Source organism: Crotalus tigris, unplaced genomic scaffold, assembly GCF_016545835.1.
Source record: "Crotalus tigris isolate CLP2741 ecotype Arizona unplaced genomic scaffold, ASM1654583v1 scf7180000017950.1190679, whole genome shotgun sequence".
In the NCBI taxonomy this organism is placed as follows: domain Eukaryota; kingdom Metazoa; phylum Chordata; class Lepidosauria; order Squamata; family Viperidae; genus Crotalus; species Crotalus tigris.
This window is the reverse complement of record NW_024096740.1, coordinates 539,879-558,403: the sequence shown is the minus strand read 5'-3', so window position 1 is coordinate 558,403 and position 18,525 is coordinate 539,879. Positions and strand designations below refer to the sequence as shown.

Here is an 18,525-nt window from a genome sequence, read left to right as displayed (position 1 = left end):
CTCTAGCCCTCCGCCTCTCCGGAGCCGAGCCCGGAGGCATCATCCGGCCTTTCTTTAACTATACCGATAGCCGGCGGCTAGAAAGTCTCTCCCACCGCCGGTTGTTCCTATCACCGAGAATCTTCGGGGTCCTAGAGCGCCTCGCCAGAGGGAAAAAGAAAAAAGAAAAACAAAAGCAGCAGCGAAGCGGTCCAGACCGGATGTGACGAAGGACCCTTGCGTTCTTTTCCTCCCTCCCCCCCCCGGCACCCTCCGCTCTGGGGCGTCTGTCGTCTCTTGCTCACCCCCCTCCCTCCCCGGCTGCCAGGCGCGTGAAGCGGGCGCTCCCTTCCCTCCGAGGCGGGATTTTGCGGCTCTTGCGGGCGGAAGAAGCCGGTGAGTCCCGGAGGCCTCTGGCAAGGCAGGGCGAGCGCGGAGCAGGCCTCCCCGTTGAAAGCCGCCGGGAGGAGGAGGAGGGGGGGGATCTGGGGTAGCCCCCCAGCACGGCAGCCTCCTCGGCCTCGTCCCCACGTGGGAAGGGGCCGGAGCCAGAAGGGGGCCTTGGTTACTCCCTGCCACTTCGCCTCTTGCAGCCTTGCTGGAGGGGAAGCGCTTGGCTGGAGCCCCAAGCGCCGGGGGGGGTCTCCGATCGCCACGAATCCAGCCCCCCCCTTCCCCAGGCGGTCCTTGCAAGCTGAGGCCCTTGCAGACCCCCACTCCCAAACCCGGGGCTGAGGATGCTGGGGGGCTCGGAGCAGCTTGCCAAGAAAGCCACAGCCACGTCCCTGCTTTTCCCTTCCCAGCTATAACGGTCCCAAGGCGTTCCCTCTTCCTCCTCCCCCCAGAGAGGTTGGGAGGCAGCTCGCTGGGTTTGCAGCCAATCCACTGGCTGCAGACCATGTTGGCTGGGGATGCTGGGGTTTGTAGTGCCAGGACCATGGGAGGGGGGGGCTCTGGGTCAGGGCTTTTCAACCTTTCCACCCATTGTACCACTTTTAGGATATGGCAATATCCGAGTACCACTAGTCGCCTGGCCCGAGCAAGGTGTCAACAACTTGATGACCCCCCCCCAAAAGGAAAAAACTGATAAAGTACAGGTAGTCCTCGACTTACAACATTTCACTTAGTGACTATTTGAAGTTACAATGGCACTGAAAAAAGTGCCCCCCAAGCCATAGCCGAGCAAGACACCTGCCTGCCCACCTGGCGGCACTCTTCCTCCTGTTCGAGGTTTTCATTGTTGTGAGCATTTCTGTTGAGGATTGGCAGTGGGGTGAGGGGGTGTTTGGTTTTTATTCCCCCCCCCCGTCTGCTGGGTGGTTGCAGCAGGTTTTGGTCACTTCACATGACCCTGGGACACTGTGACCGTCATAAATATGAATCAGTTGCCAAGCATCTGAATGTAAATCACAAGACCCTGGAGATGCTGCAACATTCCAGCTGATCGGCGCTGCTTCTGGGCTCAGCAGAGGCGCCAGGATCAGTGCTGCTTTCCAGCTGATTGGAGCTTCTTCAGGGCTCAGCAGAAGCACCAGGATCAGTGCCAAGCTCCAGCTGGAGCCTGGCACTGATCCTGGCGCTTCCACTGAGCCCTCAGCCCCGAAGAAGCGCCGATCAGCTGGAAAGCGGCACTGATCCTGGCGCTTCCGCTGAGCCCTGACAGCCCTGCAGCTCCAGCCATCTCTCGCTCAGGCTTGTGCGGTGCTGCCACTGGTTCAGCTCATTCCCCTCCCCAGCTACCACTTTTCTAGGATGGTCGCATACCACCTGCCAGGTGCCAATGGATCACAGGTGGTACCCGTACCACTGGTTGAAAAGCCCTGCTCTAGGTTATTCACCTCTTGCTTTAGAGCAGTCTTCAAACGTGGCCCTTTTATGACTTGCGGACTTCGACTCCCAGAATTCCTCAGCCAGCAACGCTGGCTGAGGAATTCTGGAAGTCAAAGTCCGCAAGTCATAAAAGGGCCACGTTTGAAGACCCCTGCTTTAGAAAGTCCAGCGATGCTGAGGGTCAGCGGAATTACAGGTAGACCTCGCTTAGTGACAGTTCGCTTAGTGGCCATTCGAAGTTACAGCAGCACTGAAAGAAGTGACTTGTGACCCACCCAGCTTTAACTACCCTCATAAGCATCCCCGTGGTCGCGTGATCAAAATTCAGGATGCTTGGCAGCTGACTCGTAGTTCTGACGGTTTGGGGGCATCCCTGGCTCACGTGATCCCCTTTTGCGAACTTCTGACCAGCCAAGTCAACGGGGAAGCCGGATTCACTTAACAACCGTGTGACTGATTTAACCACGGCAGTGATGATTCGCTTAACAACTCTTGACAAAGGTTGTAAAAATGGGGCAAGGCTCACTTAACAGATGTCTCACTTAGCGAGCTAAATTTTGGGCTCAGTTGTGGTCGTAAGTAGAGGACTGCCTGTAATAGGAGAAAGAGCTGTAGAATATTGTATGTGTGCCTTTCTATGTTTTGGAGTAAGTATAATAGCAGGCATTGCCATCAAAAAAGCATAAGAGAAAGGGAGATCCTTAAAGTTCTCTGATTGTTGTAAGAGCATTTTTTTTCTGGCAGCAGCCCAGACAGAGGCTTTTGAGAAGTTGACAAATGAGGTCACAAACCAGATATTTTTGCTTTACAGATACATTATATCAGGGGTCTTCAAACTTGGTGGGGGTCTTCAAATTTGGCCCTTTTATGACTTGTGGAGTTCAACTCCCAGAATTCCTCAGCCAGCGTTGCCTGGCTGAGGAATTGTGGGAGTTGAAGTCCACGAGTCATAAAAGGGCCAAGTTTGAAGACCCCTGCATTATACGAAGAGCCAACATTTTTTGTTTTGTTTTAAATGTGTTTATTTCCCCGTTCCAGATTAATTGAGATGGGTTACAGCTAGTGTAAAGTCATTCTTAGAAAATAAAAGCAATATTTTCATAGATAGCAGTTTAAAAATGCTCCTAATCCAGATCAGTGCTTCAAGTAAAACAAACCATTTGGAAACAGAATATTAACCGTTTTAAAATCCATCCGAGAGAGAAAAATAATTAAAACTTGGGGAGGAATCGTATGTATTTTCTTTGTTCCATAGATGCTATCTCTGATCTGTCCTGAATTGATTTTTTTAAATTCATTTTTTAAATCCTGAATTAGAAGAAATTTTTTTCTCTCTACCTGATGAAAAGCTTTCACTCAATCCTATTACTATATTTTCCTAAACTAAAATGTCCGGCTGTCAGAATATGAAGTAACTTAATTTTCTGAATAATTTTGTATTATATGAGTAAGCATTGTTCCTGTCACTGTCAAAATTAAAGTAATAGCAGAACCAGGAATCTTTTTCTTTAAAAAAAATGGTGCCTGTATTTGCTGCTTTTTAATCCTGGCTTTATGCAGTCCAGTTCCTCTGAAAATGTCCTGGAGATTTCAGATTGTGCCATTTTGATTTTCCTTTTAAAAAAGATACTGCCCTACAGTGGATTTTATAAGGTTTTTAAAAATAATATCCTGCAGTGAATTTTAATTATCTCACACAGCTTTAGCTGATTTTAACACATAATCCTACTGGCTTGTCTAGGCAATTTACAAACATGTTAATAAAAATCTGTCATTAAAAGCCAGCAGCAGAAGGCCCGGTTAAAAAGACAATCTTTTTAGCACCCTTCTAAGCTGTAAGCAAGAAGGCACCCGGGTTTTATTTCATGGAAAGGAAGATACACCACAGAAAGGGCAAAATGCAGAAGTTAATTTGGATCCCATTTTAAAAAGAAAGCCTTCATCCTTTTAGCAGCATCTTTTTATATGAGTAAAACTTACTGATGTTCTCTATAGATCTGATAATTTTGGCGTGGTGTGGAAAAATCCAGAAGCAAAAGAAGGGAAAAATCTATTCTGTCTAATGTCAAAATCCATGGTTTATAAATCTAACATAACAAATAAGAATGCATGTCTAAAAAGCTTGATCACCACCTTATATAAGCATTTCTATACCACTGTGGGATGTCCAAAAGGTAACTGGACTTCCTTGTTGTTTTTTCTCTGAAAACGTTCCGTTTTTTCATCCAAGAAGCTTGTTCAGTCCATCACTCTGGGATATTTTCAGAGCTTAATTGCCACTCCAGTGAACACAAACTCTGCAACCCATGAATCCAATTTGCATATATTACACCTGAGAGTGAACAATCTAAAAGATAAACAGCAATATAAGATAATACCTTGTGCCGGAGATAAATAAAATTCTACATTTATTAAGTTTCAGATTACCGAACAGAGCCAATTGGAACTTTTTCATTTAAAAATAAATAAATAAACTTTATTGTCATTGTATGTTTATACACAGTATACACATACAACGAAATTTACGTGACACCCAAAGACCAGGTCCCACAGACATAATTTCCAAATCTTGTTAAAGATTTTCTTGCATATTACGAAAAACAAAATAGGATACACGTGTATTGCATTCTATTTTGAATGATAGCTTTTCCATAATGTGGTCTAATCAGGAAGATTATTCTGAATTTAAATGCATAATTTTAGAGTGAAATGGAAGCCAAGCAATATTCTTGTCCAATATATCCTTCCAGATATATTGAACAGAATTCCATTCAGCGTAACTATTTCGGAGAGATAGTTGTAATGGTATGAATTAAAAGGGTGGCACCCTAATTATCCTGGTTAAAAAAAAAAACGTTGCTCAAAGCAATGTTTTTAATTCTTTAGCAAACACTGGCTCCTGGATTGGTTCATAAAAATCAGCACGATCAACAGAAAGGCTTAAACTTAATCTTTGATCTTAAAAGTAAGCTTTTTAAGGATTAACATTTAAGAGGAAAGATAGAAAACGGAAAGAGGAACAATAACATAAAATTGGCTATTGGTTCTTAGTGTGTACATGCTGAAAGAAACAGTTTTAGGAATACAAGCTGAATAGTCCTTGATGAAGTAACTCTTGATGAAGCAGTTCAAGAAGCTGCTGCTTCAGCAGGGGTATTAATACAGACCTGCTTTGCTTTGTTTTTCCCTTTCCTGCTTTGTAACCTGAAAAGTTAATATCGTTATGATTTGGAATAATTTTCTGACCCTCAAATCGGAATTGTTTTTAGCAAAAGAGTCTCTGGAGGTAATCTAACCCATTTTTCCTTTTTTTTTTTAATGATTGGGTACAAGATATGACTTTGGAAAATCCTTAGTTTTTGTTGCAGGCAACATGGCCTATATTATTCCCTTCCCACAGAGAGAGAAAAATCAATTCTGCAATAAAGGATCGATAAAGGAAGATGTTGAATGGCTGAAAATGAGGCCGGCTCCTAAATTTAGCATATAACTTCATTTGGTGAATAGATCGATAATTTTCTTTGGTTAAGAACATGCCTTGTGAGAAAGATGAGGGGTTTTGTCTGGAGAAAAGAAAAAATGTGATGTGATCGGGTATACAAAGGAAAGCTACAGTATAAGGGAGATGGTTAAGAACAGTTTTCCAAGGCAGGTAGTCCTCAATTTTAATATGGGTCCTAAGTCACGACGAAGCCCAACTTCATGACCTACTTTTCAGTAGTCATTAAGGGAACTCCACCATCGTAAAGAAAACCCCGTGGTCATTAAATGGACCCAATGTTCGCTTTGGGACAATTTTTGACAGTAACTGTAAGTCAAAGTCAGTTTCCAGCCAAAACGTAAATTGTGGTCACGTAACCCCAGAACGCCTGCAAATGGCCTTAAATGTGCCCAAAATGCTATCACACGACTGTGGGGTTAGGAAAGGCGGATGTTGGAACTTCAAATCGGGGTCGAAAGCAAGCTTTTTTTGGAATTTTGAATGGTTTCTAAGCAACCCATCGTAAGTCCAGGGCTACCTATAGAATTGAAATAGCAGAAGTAAGTTGCAGCTATGTACATTTGATTTAAAACAACAAGGATGATCAGGGGACTGGAGGCTAAAGCATATAAGGAACGGCTGCTGGAATTGGGTATGTCTAGTTTAATGAAGAGAAGGATGAGGGGTGACAGGATAGCAGTGTTCCAATATCTCAGGGGCTGCCCCAAAGAAGAGGGAGTCAAGCTATTCTCCAAAGCGCCTGAAGGCAGGACAAGAAGCAACAGGTGGAAACTAAGCAAGGAGAGAAGCAACCTAGAACTAAGGAGAAACTTCCTGACAGTGAGAACAATTAACCAGTGGAACAACCTGCCTCCAGAAGCAGTGAATGCTCCAACATTGGAAGTTTTTAAGAGACTGGTCAGCCATTTGTCCGAAATGGTATAGGGTTTCCTGCCTGAGCAGGGGGTTGGACTAAATGACCTCCAAGGTCCCTTCCAACTTTATTATTACTGTTATTATTAATAATAATAATAACAACAATAATATAGAAGGACAAACCTTTGGGCGAGTCTGTGCAACATTGGAACGGTCTCCTCTGTAGAGATTGTGAATCCTTCCATCTCTGGAGGTTTTTAAGGTCGGACAGCCGCCTCTTGAGGTAAATTGCACTGGATTTCCCACCCGTTGCAGTGAGTCAGACTATGTGGTGACTCCAGACTCTGATTAATAATGTTTTCTTTTACACATTTTGTTTCTCCACCCACCCACCCCAATAGTGATACCTGGTAGGCAGTCAGGTAATTTGATCCATGGATGACAGCCGCCTGTTCATGTTCGATGCTGGGTCTTCCTTCTCTGATCAATCCCCCTTTTGTTTCTCTCCCTCTCTCTCTCCCTCCCTCCCTCCCTCCTTTCCCTTTGCCAGTTTTGGTGGGTTAACTCGGCCTTCTGGAAATTCCAGTTTCTCTTTTTCTCAAAACTTCCCTTCCTAAAGATCTGTTAAACCTGTCTGCCGTTTGCAGGTGCATAAAAGTATGGATCGGACCTCCACATCTCACATCCCCATTTCTCAGTAATCTGCCACTGATTTCTCCACCGGCCCGCCCAGCCAGTCTTCTTGCCGCACAACTGCCAAGCTTTGCAGGGCACCCCTCCCTCTCTCTGTGTTCTTGCTCAGCCACACACTGATCTCTCCGTTTGCTAGATATTCTCTTGATGAGTATCAATGATTTCCCTGGTGTCCTCCTTGCTTTTGGAATTTCCTTACCTCTTCTATGGGCTTCTATCCCAGGGGTAGACAACCTTGGCTCTTTTGTGACTCATGGACTTCAACTCCCAGAATTCCTGAGCCAGCCATTTAAAAAGGAATTACAGTCTGTCTGGAAGGAGGGGGTAGGCAAAGACAGATATGTACAAACATATCAGAAAAGTAATCCCAGCAGAATTTCCTCAAAGTCTGTCTCTGTTTATCAGCCTAATTAATAAAAACTTTGAGTAATAAAGGGATATCGCTGTACCTGGCCTCAGGTTGCATAACTTTGTACTTGGGTATAAATATTAGGATTATTGGGATGATACCAGCAGGAGTCAAATTGGGAGACCTCGTTTTTAAGAAGAGACTGGACAGCCATTTGTCCGAAATGGTGTAGGGTTTCCTGCCCGAGCAGGGGGTTGGACTAGATGACCTCCAAGGTCTCTTCCAACTTTACTACTACTATTATTAGATCAGTGCAGTCAAAACCTCTGAGTTGCACATTCTGAAAGATTACTCCAGTTTTAATTGTCTCTTCTCTAGGCTACTTTATGACAATCCAATAGTAGAAATATATTGAACATTAAGCCATCTTTTGTGCATTTGTTTGGCTAAAATATGGTATTACTGTTACATCAAGATCTTCCATCCCTCTAAATGTCTGTGGAGATTTTTAGTCATCCAGGCCACGGTGTTCCCCAAAGGTGTTTTTTCTTTTCTTTTCTTTTTTATTGAAAATGTTTAGATATTTTTACAAAAAGCAAAAAAAAACAACCCTAACCCACCCACCCCAACCCTCCCTCTCCATCCCCCCCCGACCTTCCCAGAGCTGAATATAGGCTTAATTAAAATTTTTAAGAATCTTAAAAAAATTGAAAAAGTATAAATCATAAATATATCTAAATACCTTACATAAACAATTTATAAAATAATTAACAATAAAATATATGTAAAAAAAGCATACGTATTAAAAAGAAAAAGTACTTGAAAGAAAAAGAGATAATAAAAAAGAAAAGAGAAAGAAGAAAAGAGATATAAAAAAGTACAATCTATAAAATATTAAAGTTTATATACAAGTTATTAAAAAACTAAATGATATTTTTTATATCCAATTTATATTGTATAAAATTTATCCATTTTTCCCATACCGCAAAGAATTTCTCTTGCGATTGCTCCTTTAAGAAAGCCGAAATCTTTGCCATTTCCGCCAAATAAGAAACTTTTAAAAACCACTCTTGCAAGGTAGGCAAAGATTCCTTCTTCCAATATTGCCCTACTAACAGCCTAGCGGCCGTAATCAAATTTAACATCAATATAACTTCCTTAGCATCACAATCAGTAACAATACCTAACAAAAACAATTGTGGGTAAATTTTACCCTCTTTCTAAAAATTCTTTGAATATTCCACCATATCTTAATCCAAAAGACTTTTATATTTTTACACGACCACCAAATATGATAATAAGTAGCATCCAAACAACCACATCTCCCACATTTAGGCTGTAAGTCAGGATACATACAAGACATTTTTTGTGGATCAAGGTGCCATCTATAAAACATTTTGTAAAAATTCTCCCTTAAGTTCTGGGCTTGTGTAAATTTAACATTCCTCACCCAGATGGTTTCCCAGGTATCTAGTAGAACTGTTTCACCAAAATTTTGTGCCCATTTAATCATACATTCTTTAATTAGTTCTGGTTCTGAGTCCAGTTCTACTAGCACCCCATAAATTCTCTTAATGTGAGTTCGCCTTTGATCTTTTACTTGTTTAAAGAGATTTTCATCTTCTCTGAGCAGACCCACATTACGATCTATCTTCCATCTATCAGCTATTTGTCTATACTGAAACCATGAATATATAATATTTTCATGTGCTAAATCTTCCAAAGATTTTAACTGCCAATTTTTACCATCCCACCTGAGTAACTGCGCATAAGAAACACTATCCATTTTAACTCCTCTTCTTATCCCCTCTATCGCATGCCAAGGTATGGCCCATAATGGTATTTTAAACTCACTTTTATAATATTTCCTCCAAACCCGAAGTAAAGAAATCCTTATAATATGAGATTTAAAAACCCGATCCACTTTTTTATTAAAAATTAGCTAGGCATGCCATCCAAAAAGTAAATCCCAACCCTCCAAATGGAGTATTTCTACATTTGTTAAATCAACCCAATCACTAATTAGTGTTAAATCCAAAGGTGTTTTTTCAAGACGTAAGTGGACTTTTTTTTTCCTTGAAGATGTTTCGCTTCTCACCCAAGAAGCTTCTTCAGTTCTGAACTGAACAGAAGAAGCTTCTTGAGTGAGAAGCGAAACGTTTTCAAGGAAAAACACAAAAAAGTCCAGTTGCCTCTTGAGAAAGCATCTTTGGGCTTTCCATCACTCTAGCTCAAGGGTCTTCAAACTTGGCCCGTTTATGACTCGTGGACTTCAACTCCCAGAATTCCTCAGCCAGGCATGCTGAGGGGAAAGGGAGAGGTTTCCAAGCTGAGCCATGCTGGCTCAGGAATTCTGGGAGTTGAAGTCCACGAGTCATAAAAGAGCCAAGGTGGCCTACTCCTGCCCTATACCATTTCAGACAAATGGTGGTCCAATTTCTTCTTAAAAACTTCCAGTGTTGCAGCATTCACAGCTTCTGGAGGGAGGTTGTCCCACTGATTAATTGTTCTCACTGTCAGGAAATTTCTCCTTAGTTCCAGGTTGCTTCTCTCTTTGATTAGTTTCCATCCGTTGCTTCTTGTCCTGCCTTCAGGCGCTCTGGAGAATAGCTTGACTCCCTCTTCTTTGTGGCAGCCCCTGAGATATTGGAATACTGCTATCATGTCCCCCCTCGTCCTTCTCCTCATTGAACTAGACATACCCAATTCCAGCAACTGTTCCTAATATGTTTTAGCCTCCAGTCCCCTGATCATCTTTGTTGTTCTTCTCTGTACTCTTTCTAGAGTCTAAACATCTTTTTTACATCGTGGCGACCAAATTTTGGCACAATTTTCAATTCTGGCTTTGCATAACTATAATCCACTTGACTTGTAATAAACATACCTTTACCCACAAATAGAGTCATGGATCGTTTTTACTTAGAGGTTCAAGCTGAGGCAGGTCTGACACCACGACTGGCTCCAAATCTGATTCATGGCATTCTCTTGAATTGTCTTTTTAATTTTCTTCCAGGCCGAAACGCTTCCTTGTTCCTTCCACTTTAACTGGCATCACCGAGAAAGGAGGTGTTCCCTCGGACGATCCCAACCTTGCTATTAGGACGCGAGAATGGCAGGAGAACACAGAAACCCAGCCAGCTTGGACCTCCAGCTGGACGCCGATCTGGAGGACGGGGTGAAGATTGAGATGCAGGAAGAAGCAGAACCCGAGAAGGAGGTGGCGGAAAGGCCTGTGAGGATCCCCTCGGAGAGGGCCAAGGAATCCCTGGAAAGCGTAACGGCGGAAGCCATTAAGCGGGAGCCAGAGGCCGACCCGGAAGACTGTCGCTTGGAAGTGGAAGAAGAGAAATTTATCATGGGCAAACAGTCCCCAACTTCCGAGCCGGGGAATGAGCAGCTGCTGAGGGCAGAAGGAAGTGGCCATTCGGAGGCCGAGCTCTCTTCCCTGGAGGAAAGCTCCGACCTCGGGCCGCGTCGCCGGCGGAACAGGGTGACCCAGCCCCTCTTGCACCTTGGCGAAGGAACCCATCAGTTGGTCAACAGCGCCTCTGCGAAAGACAAAACTGAGTTCATAGAAGTGGGAGAGGAAGGCCTGGAGGTGACCGGCGCCAGCCTGGACATTGAGCGCCAGTGTTTCCGTCAGTTCTGCTACCAGGATGCCGAGGGGCCCCGCGAGGTCTGCGGCATGCTCTGGAAGCTCTGCCATCGCTGGCTGCAACCGGAGCGGCGTTCCAAGAGCCAGATCCTGGAGCTGGTGATCCTGGAGCAGTTCCTGTCCATCTTGCCCGAAGAAATGCAGAATTGGGTCCGAGCCAGGCATCCGGAGACTTGCTTTCAAGCCGTTAGCCTGGCGGAGGAGTTCCTGGGGCGTCAGCAAGGGACAGAGCGGCGGGAACGGCAGGTGAGGAGACAGGTTGGTCAGGGTCAGCGGTGAAACTGAGCCTTCACAAGGGGTGTCAAGAACGGCTCCCAAAATTTAGCTGGAGAGAAGCAGCAGGTGAAAGCAGCGTTTTGGACCTTGGCAAGGTATGAAGCTGTGTGGAATTCTGGGACTTGAAGTCCACACATCTTCACGTTGCCAAGGTTGAGAAACACTGGTCTAGTCCAGGGGTAGGCAACCTTGGCTCTTTTATGACTCGTGGACTTCAACTCCCAGAATTCCTGAGTCAGCATGCTGAGGGGAAAGGGAGCGGTTTCCAAGGTGAGCCATGCTGGCTCAGGAATTCTGGGAGTTGAAGTCCATGAGTCATAAAAGAGCCAAGAAGACCCCTGTTGTAGGTCATCTAGTCCAGGGCTAGGCAACCTTGGCTCTTTTATGACTGGTGGACTTCAACTCCCAGAATTCCTGAGCCAACCTGGCTCAGCTTGGAAACCTCTCCCTTTCCCCTCAGCACGGCTGGCTCAGGAATTCTGGGAGTTGAAGTCCACTCTTCTTAAAGTTGCCATGTTTGAAAAACACTGGATGCTCTAGAGCAGGGGTAGGCAACCTTAGCTCTTTTATGACTCGTGGACTTCAACTCCCAGAATTCCTGAGCCAGCCATGCTGAGGGGAAAGGGAGAGGTTTCTAAAGTGAGCCATGCTGGCTCAGGAATTCTGGGAGTTGAAGTCCAGGAGTCATAAAAGAGCCAAGGTTGCCTACCTCTGGTCTAGTCTACATATCATAACAAAATCTTGAAAACCTAACAGCTTCTCTCTTCCTCTTACATCTAAGAGAGTCAGGGTGGGCCAATTTTGAATTTATTCCTCACCCTCTTCCTCTGGACAAAGTTAAATGTTTTTATAAAGGTTGCCCCATACCTTCTTCCAAGCTATTTTCACGTTCACTTTTGAAATTTGCAGGCATTTTTTTAAAAAAAAAAAAAGAGAGAGAGAGATTGGAAACAAGTCATTTTTCTCAATAGCTATTAAACTTTCTGGGCATTTTGGCTGCCATTTTGAGACTAGGAAAGACCTTACCTCGGCAGCCATTTTGTACAACGCTTTCAAATTCCAGACGGGCACGGAGGCTGCAAATGTTTGTTCCCCTTCAAGTCAGGAAGGCCTGGTCTCTCCAGAATGTTTGGAATTTGTTTGGAATTACAGGAACGGAAGATTAACTGTGAGCTAGGAAAGATACCACGAGTAGCAGCTTTTGAGGGCTTCCTTCAAACAAATCAGGAGGAACAAGCGTTGAACGTTTCAAACAGCAGATTTAAATCCGGGAAAGAGCAGGCATAGAAAAATAACAGGCTGGTTCTGCTGTCTTTGTTTTGGAAAGCTTTGTGGAAACGAGCAGATGAGAGATTTGGATCAAAAATTAATAATAATAATAATAAAAAATAGTAAAGTTGGAAGGGACCTTGGAGGTCATCTAGTCCAACCCCCTGCTCAGGCAGGAAACCCTATACCATTTCGGACAAATGGCTGTCCAGTCTCTTCTTAAAAACCTCCAGTGTTCATTAAAAGTAACCTGCCTTTGCAATATTCTTAGTGTTGTTGGGTTTGTTTTTTTTTTTGGGTTTTTTTTTTTTTTTTTTGCATGTTTGCTTTTGGAAGTACCGGTGACTTAACAACAGTTCATTTAGTGACCATTCAAAATTACAACAGCGCTGAACAAAGTGACTTATGACTGCCTTTCACACTTAGAATCATTGTAGCATCCCCGGGGTCACGTGATCGAAATTCAGGCGTATGGCCAGTGACTCACATTTATGACGGTTCCAGTATCCCAGGGTCGTGTGAGCTCCTATATCGCAACCTTCTGACAGGCAAAGTCCATGGGGGAGCCAGATTCACTTAACAACCGTGTTACTCATTCCACAACTGCAGTGATTCACTTCACACCTGTGGCAAGAAAAGTCGTAAAGTGGGGCAACACTCACAGAACTGTCTCCCTTAGCAACAGAAATGGTGTGACCGCAGATTGAGGACTACCTGTATGCCTGGGGGAGGGAAGCCTCAGTTATCTCAGTTTTAAGAGGGGCTGCGCCCATTGAAATCACCCCCCCAAGCCTGAGAAGGCGGTAGAGTCCCTGCTTTTTCCAATAGAGTTCAAAGGATCCTTTCTGGCTAGAGAAAAAACACTTTTGACAGGCCAGAGAGTGGCCACCAACTTCCTAGAAGCTTTGCCAGATGGGAGTTCTGGGGAGTTGCCGTCTCAGCACATCAGGAGGGATGTAGAGATAAGATGATGCGAGTCATCTGGGCTGATTTTCCGAGTCATCTGGGCTGATTTTCCGTTTTGCTTTCTCGTCCCATCCTTGAGAAGAATCAGCAGTACGGGCAGCCCTGGGCTTAAAACCACTTAAAATTTGAGCCCAAAATTTCTTTTTTGCTAATTGAGACATTCGTTAAGTGAGTTTTGTCCCATTTTGCGACCTTTCCTACCACAGTTATTAAGCGAATCGTTGCAGTGGTTAAGTTAGTGACCCGGTTGTTAAGTGAATCTGGCTTCCCCATCGACTTTGCTTGTCAGGAGGTCACAGTAGGTGATCACACGACCCTGGAATACTGCAGTTGTCGTAAATATGAGTCGGTGGCCAAACACCTGAATTTTGATCGCGTGACCACTGTCGTAAGTGTGAAAAGGGGCCACAAGTTACTTTTTTCAGTGCCGTTGTAACTTTGAATGGTCACTAAACAAGTGGTTGTAAATCAAGGATTGCCTAGGCCAAGGGTAGGTCACCTCGGCTCTTTTATGACTCGTGGACTTCAGCTCCCAGAATTCCTGAGCCAGCCATGCTGAGGGGAAAGGGAGAGGTTTCCAAGCTGAGCCATGCTGGCTCAGGAATTCTGGGAGTTGAAGTCCACGAGTCATAAAAGAGCCAAGGTTGCCTACCCCTGGACCAGACAGTCATTGTCTGAGATGGTATAGGCCAGGGGTAGGCAACCTTGGCTCTTTTATGTCTCGTGGATTTCAACTCCCAGAATCCCTGAGCCAGCATGGCTCAGCTTGGAAACCTCTCCCTTTCCCCTCAACATGACTGGCTCAGGAATTCTGGGAGTTGAAGTCCACGAGTCATAAAAGAGCCAAGGTTGCCTATCCCATGGCTTATACAGATACTACCGTATATACCAGGCAGTATAATAATCAAAGGGTCCAGCATACGCAGGTGTCCACTGGATAAGTAGCCCTCAACTAACAATGGCTTGAATTAACAGCATCCTTCAAAAAAGTTAGTCACAGCCTAAATTGGAGTTTACAACCATCCTTTCTGCACTGCCATATGATCACAATTTGGGTATTTGGCAATCAATTCGCATTTGTGACAGGTTGCAGCATCCATGGACACTTGATCATGATTTGCGACGTTTATGCGACCTAACAGCGAAACCTGCCACGGCTTAAGCCATCGATTCGCCCACAACGACTGCATGACTTGGGTTATGATTGCAGTGACTCAACATAACGATTGTCGTAAAAATGGTTGTAAAATTGGATCCAGTCACGTGATGACTCAACTTACAACTGAAATTCCGGTCCCAATTGTGGCTATAAGTCGAGGACTACTTATATGTAGACCAGGGGTCTTCAGATGTGGCCCTCTTATGACTTGTGGACTTCAACTCCCAGAATTCCTCAGCCAGGTTGAGGAATTCTGGGAGTTGAAGTCTACAAGTCATAAAGAGGGCCACGTTTGAAGACCCCTGATGTAGACAGACCGTATTTTCCCAATTAAGGATGTATTTGAGGATTAGGCGTAGAGTTAGGCTGGCAAGAGAGGCCAGATCCTCCTTAACTTCTCACTCCTTCCTTCTGCTGGTGTTGACATTGGGTCTGACTGCTTTTTCAGGGTCTGTGGCCCTTCAAAGAGGCAACTGTGGATTTCCATGGGTCTGTGGGGACACCGATGGAGTCAAGCGAATGGCCGATGTTCAGGGAGAACAAAGAAGAGGATGTCCCTTTACTGGGTAAGGATTTCCCAGCCTTTCAACCCAAAACAACAAGGTAAAAGGTAAACAAAACTGGCATAAAAAAGCAGAATTCTTCCCCACACTTCCTAGCCCAGGGGTAGGCAACCTGGGCTCTTTTATGACTGGTGGACTTCAACTCCCATAATTCCTGAGCCAGCCATGCTGAGGGGAAAGAGAGAAGTTTCCAAGCTGAGCCATACTGGCTCCGGGATTCTGGGAGTTGAAGTCCATGAGTCATAAAAGGGCCCAGGTGGTCTACCCCTGTCCTAGGGGTTCCAGTGATGTTGTGACATCGCTGTTCCACTTGCTTTTGTTATTCCCCTCCTGACCTCCAGAATGTTGATTTCCCTGCTCCAAGATCACGAAACTCAATTTCCATTTAAAATAGCTTCGATGCCATCCCTCTGTTTAAGCTGCCACTTAATCATTCAGTTTTGATAAAGAGGCCAGTATTGAGCTGGGTAGATTTTCCAGAGCTGCCCCTACACTCTTGAGACAATCGTGGCATTGCCAAGTTTACAAAAAGCTTTGGATTGGCACTACCAGTGGTTTGACTCCAGTTTGGGCCTTTCCTTGGAAGCCTCCTGCTTCCCTGGCAGAGACAAAAGCCACGTTATAAAGCACCTCTCCTTATTTCAGCCTTTGGGGCAAGTAAAGAATACCTCCCCCCTCCAGTTCTAGGCGAGTTGCAGCACCTTGGATGCTGTCCGACAGAGCAGTGCCGAACGCATCCCCGGATCCTGAACCATAAGCTGTGTGAAGGCAAATATACGTGTCCCAGGATAATGGTACAGAATCCAATCAGAGTCAGTCAGTGGGACCTGAGGTTTGTCCTTCCAAGCTTCCAGACTTGGGCTGGAGCCCATCCTCAGGGAAATTGTCAATCTCCAGGATGTATCTTGGAGACCGAGAAGTGGGCTCCAGCACAAGGCTGAAAACCTGAGAAGAACAAACCTCTGGTCCCAGTGACCGGCTCAGATTGGATCCTACAAAAGGTGCGTCCATAGATCAGTCCCAAACCGGCGAAGGTAATTTAGCAGGCAAATCTGTTTCTTTTCCAGCTTCGGTGGAGAACCCGTACACCTGTTGGGACTGCGGAGAGAGCTTTTCGGGGATAGACGTGCTGGTGGCCCACCAGAGCATCCACACAGGAGAAAAACCCTTCATTTGCTCCAAATGCGGGCAGAGCTTCAGCCAGCGTTCGCAACTGACCGCCCACGAAAAAAGCCACGTGCCAAAGAAGGCTTTCCCTTGTCCGGACTGCGAACAAAGCTTTAGCAAGAAAAGTGGGCTCTTGGCTCATCAGAGGACACATACGGGAGAGAAGCCGTATCACTGCGTAGACTGCGGGCAGAGTTTCGCCCACAAGTTCGATGTGATCCGGCACCAGCGTATCCACACAGGAGAGAAACCGCACGAGTGCCCCGTCTGTGGGAAGAGCTTCCGCAACACCTCCGCATACCACGTACACATGAGGATCCACACAGAAGAGAAGCCCTACCCCTGCTCGGTTTGTGGGAAGAGCTTCCGGCATCGGGCTAACGTCATTGTCCACGAGAGGATCCACACGGGAGAAAAGCCCTACGTCTGCGTGGAATGTGGGAAGAGCTTTGGCGACGCGTCTTCTCTTCGGAAGCACAGGAGATCCCACACCGGAGAGAGGCCGTACCACTGCGCGGAGTGCGGGAAAAGTTTTTCTCAGAACGCTGGGCTGGTTCAGCACGAGAAAATCCATACGGGAGAAAAGCCCTATCAGTGCCCCGAATGTCCCAAAAGTTTCCGGGACAAATCGGCTTTCGTTGCTCACCAGAGGACCCACACGAAGGAGACTCCCTACCGTTGCATGGTCTGCGGCAAATGCTTTGGCCATCGTTCCAACCTCCACAAGCATGAAAAAATCCACGCCCGGAGACAGATGGTCTGAGTGCTGATGGGAAAGCGCTTCGTTCAGAAACCAAAACTCCTCGTGCATGAAAAGACTCGTTGGCAAGAGAAGGCGGAAAGCTCTTCTCTCGCCTCTATATTAGTTTTTGTTTTTCCAGAAGGTACGGCGTCGTACCTTTTCTGCTGAATTCCAGGGCTGCATCGCTTAACAGACAGCCAGAACAAAACAGTGATTTTTTTTTATTTTTATTTTTGGGGAGGTAGTCCAGATCGTATGAAGGTGAATAGGACTGATTGTCTCTATTGCCTTTGTGGCTCCCCCCCCCTTTTCCTTACCTCTTAGATTATTATTTTTTTTAAAAAAAAACATATTTTAAGTGAGTTGATTTAATGAACAGCACTACTCAACGTTTTGATTGCATGTACCCTGTAACCGGTTCAACGTGAACATTTTGGTGGGCTCCAGTTTTGGCTGGGTGCTCCTGCTCGCTTTGATTTCCCCCTCCCGAGCCGCTGCAGGGTGTGGATTTGGCACCTGGCATTTTTTTGGGGGGGGGGAGTGAGGAATGGACATTGAAGAGAGCAGACTTCTGGTCATGGGATGGATGGAATCGAGTTGGATTCCATCCTAAAGCGCTGTCCCCTATCAGGAAAACGGTCCCTGTCCAGGAGACACGTGGTTGCAGAGGTCTGTGGCCCAAAGGCAGCCATGAATTTGGTATCGCAAGAGGAAGGCCTGCTGGAATCGTCACGCCGAGGGTCTACCAGAGCGAGCCCGTCTATCCCCTTTGGTTTCTCGCTTTGGCGAGGATGAGTGAGCCATTTCTCTTTCAGGAGGGCTCAACCAGCACATTCTTGCCAGGTTCCGATTGGTGGGGTTTCCCCCCTTCTTTTCAGCCCTCCTCCTCCCACCCTCTCCACCCCCCCCCCTTTACCTCAAAGTAATCGCAGGCATTTTTTATTTCCTTTCTCTCTCGTCTTTGGCTTAACGCACATGGAGATCCATGCTGTCGGATGCAAGTTAATGGACCTTGGCTTATAGTGATTCAATATAGGCATCGTAGAAGCTACTTTTATTTAATCGTTCTTTTCTACTGCACCCTGCTTTATTTCTCTTCAGATCTCTCTTTCGTCCGAATTTAATAAAGTCTTTCTAAATTGGATTTTGGTATCGGCAGCCTAATTTTAAGTCGGGGAGGGGGGAAGGGAATTAGGGCGCCCTGTGTACTGTGGTCTAGCACAGGGGTCCCCAGCCTGTGGGCCATGGCCCACTACCTGTTGTGATTCCTCGCCAGCCAGTGGACCCGGCAGCTGAGTCTGAGGAATCAGAGGAGGAGGAGGGGCCTGGAGTGACATTAGAGTCAGAGGAAGCCTCTGAGGAGCTCCAAGACTTACTGTCGGACGAGGAACCTGGCCCCTCTACTCGCGCTCGGGCTGAGACACAGCTGTGTTGGGAGTCTGAGTTGGACAGTGATGAATCACAGCTGGGAGATATCCAGGATGCACGAAAACGCCGGCAAGAAAAGAGAGTAGGACAGA

General features: G+C 45.6%; 1 protein-coding gene across 1 annotated transcript; it reads left to right on the top strand.

The window, feature by feature from the left end:
• Nucleotides 1-220: 220 nt before the first annotated feature.
• On the top strand, nucleotides 221-18,149 carry LOC120308819 (zinc finger and SCAN domain-containing protein 2-like). The gene is made up of 4 exons (XM_039345339.1): nucleotides 221-375; nucleotides 10,222-11,109; nucleotides 14,982-15,099; nucleotides 16,164-18,149. Exons 2-4 carry the CDS (start codon nucleotides 10,318-10,320, stop codon nucleotides 17,024-17,026), a joined length of 1,773 nt encoding a protein of 590 aa, XP_039201273.1. The 5' UTR covers nucleotides 221-375; nucleotides 10,222-10,317; the 3' UTR covers nucleotides 17,027-18,149.
• Nucleotides 18,150-18,525: the final 376 nt, after the last annotated feature.

Bases quoted from the DNA above. Each gene is read 5' to 3' on its own strand.
- LOC120308819 (XM_039345339.1), top strand. From the start codon at position 10,318: ATGGCAGGAGAACACAGAAACCCAGCCAGCTTGGACCTCCAGCTGGAC. The intron at 11,110-14,981 runs GTGAGGAGACAG...CTGCTTTTTCAG, and splicing joins CAGAGCGGCGGGAACGGCAG to GGTCTGTGGCCCTTCAAAGA. The intron at 15,100-16,163 runs GTAAGGATTTCC...TTTCTTTTCCAG, and splicing joins AGAGGATGTCCCTTTACTGG to CTTCGGTGGAGAACCCGTAC.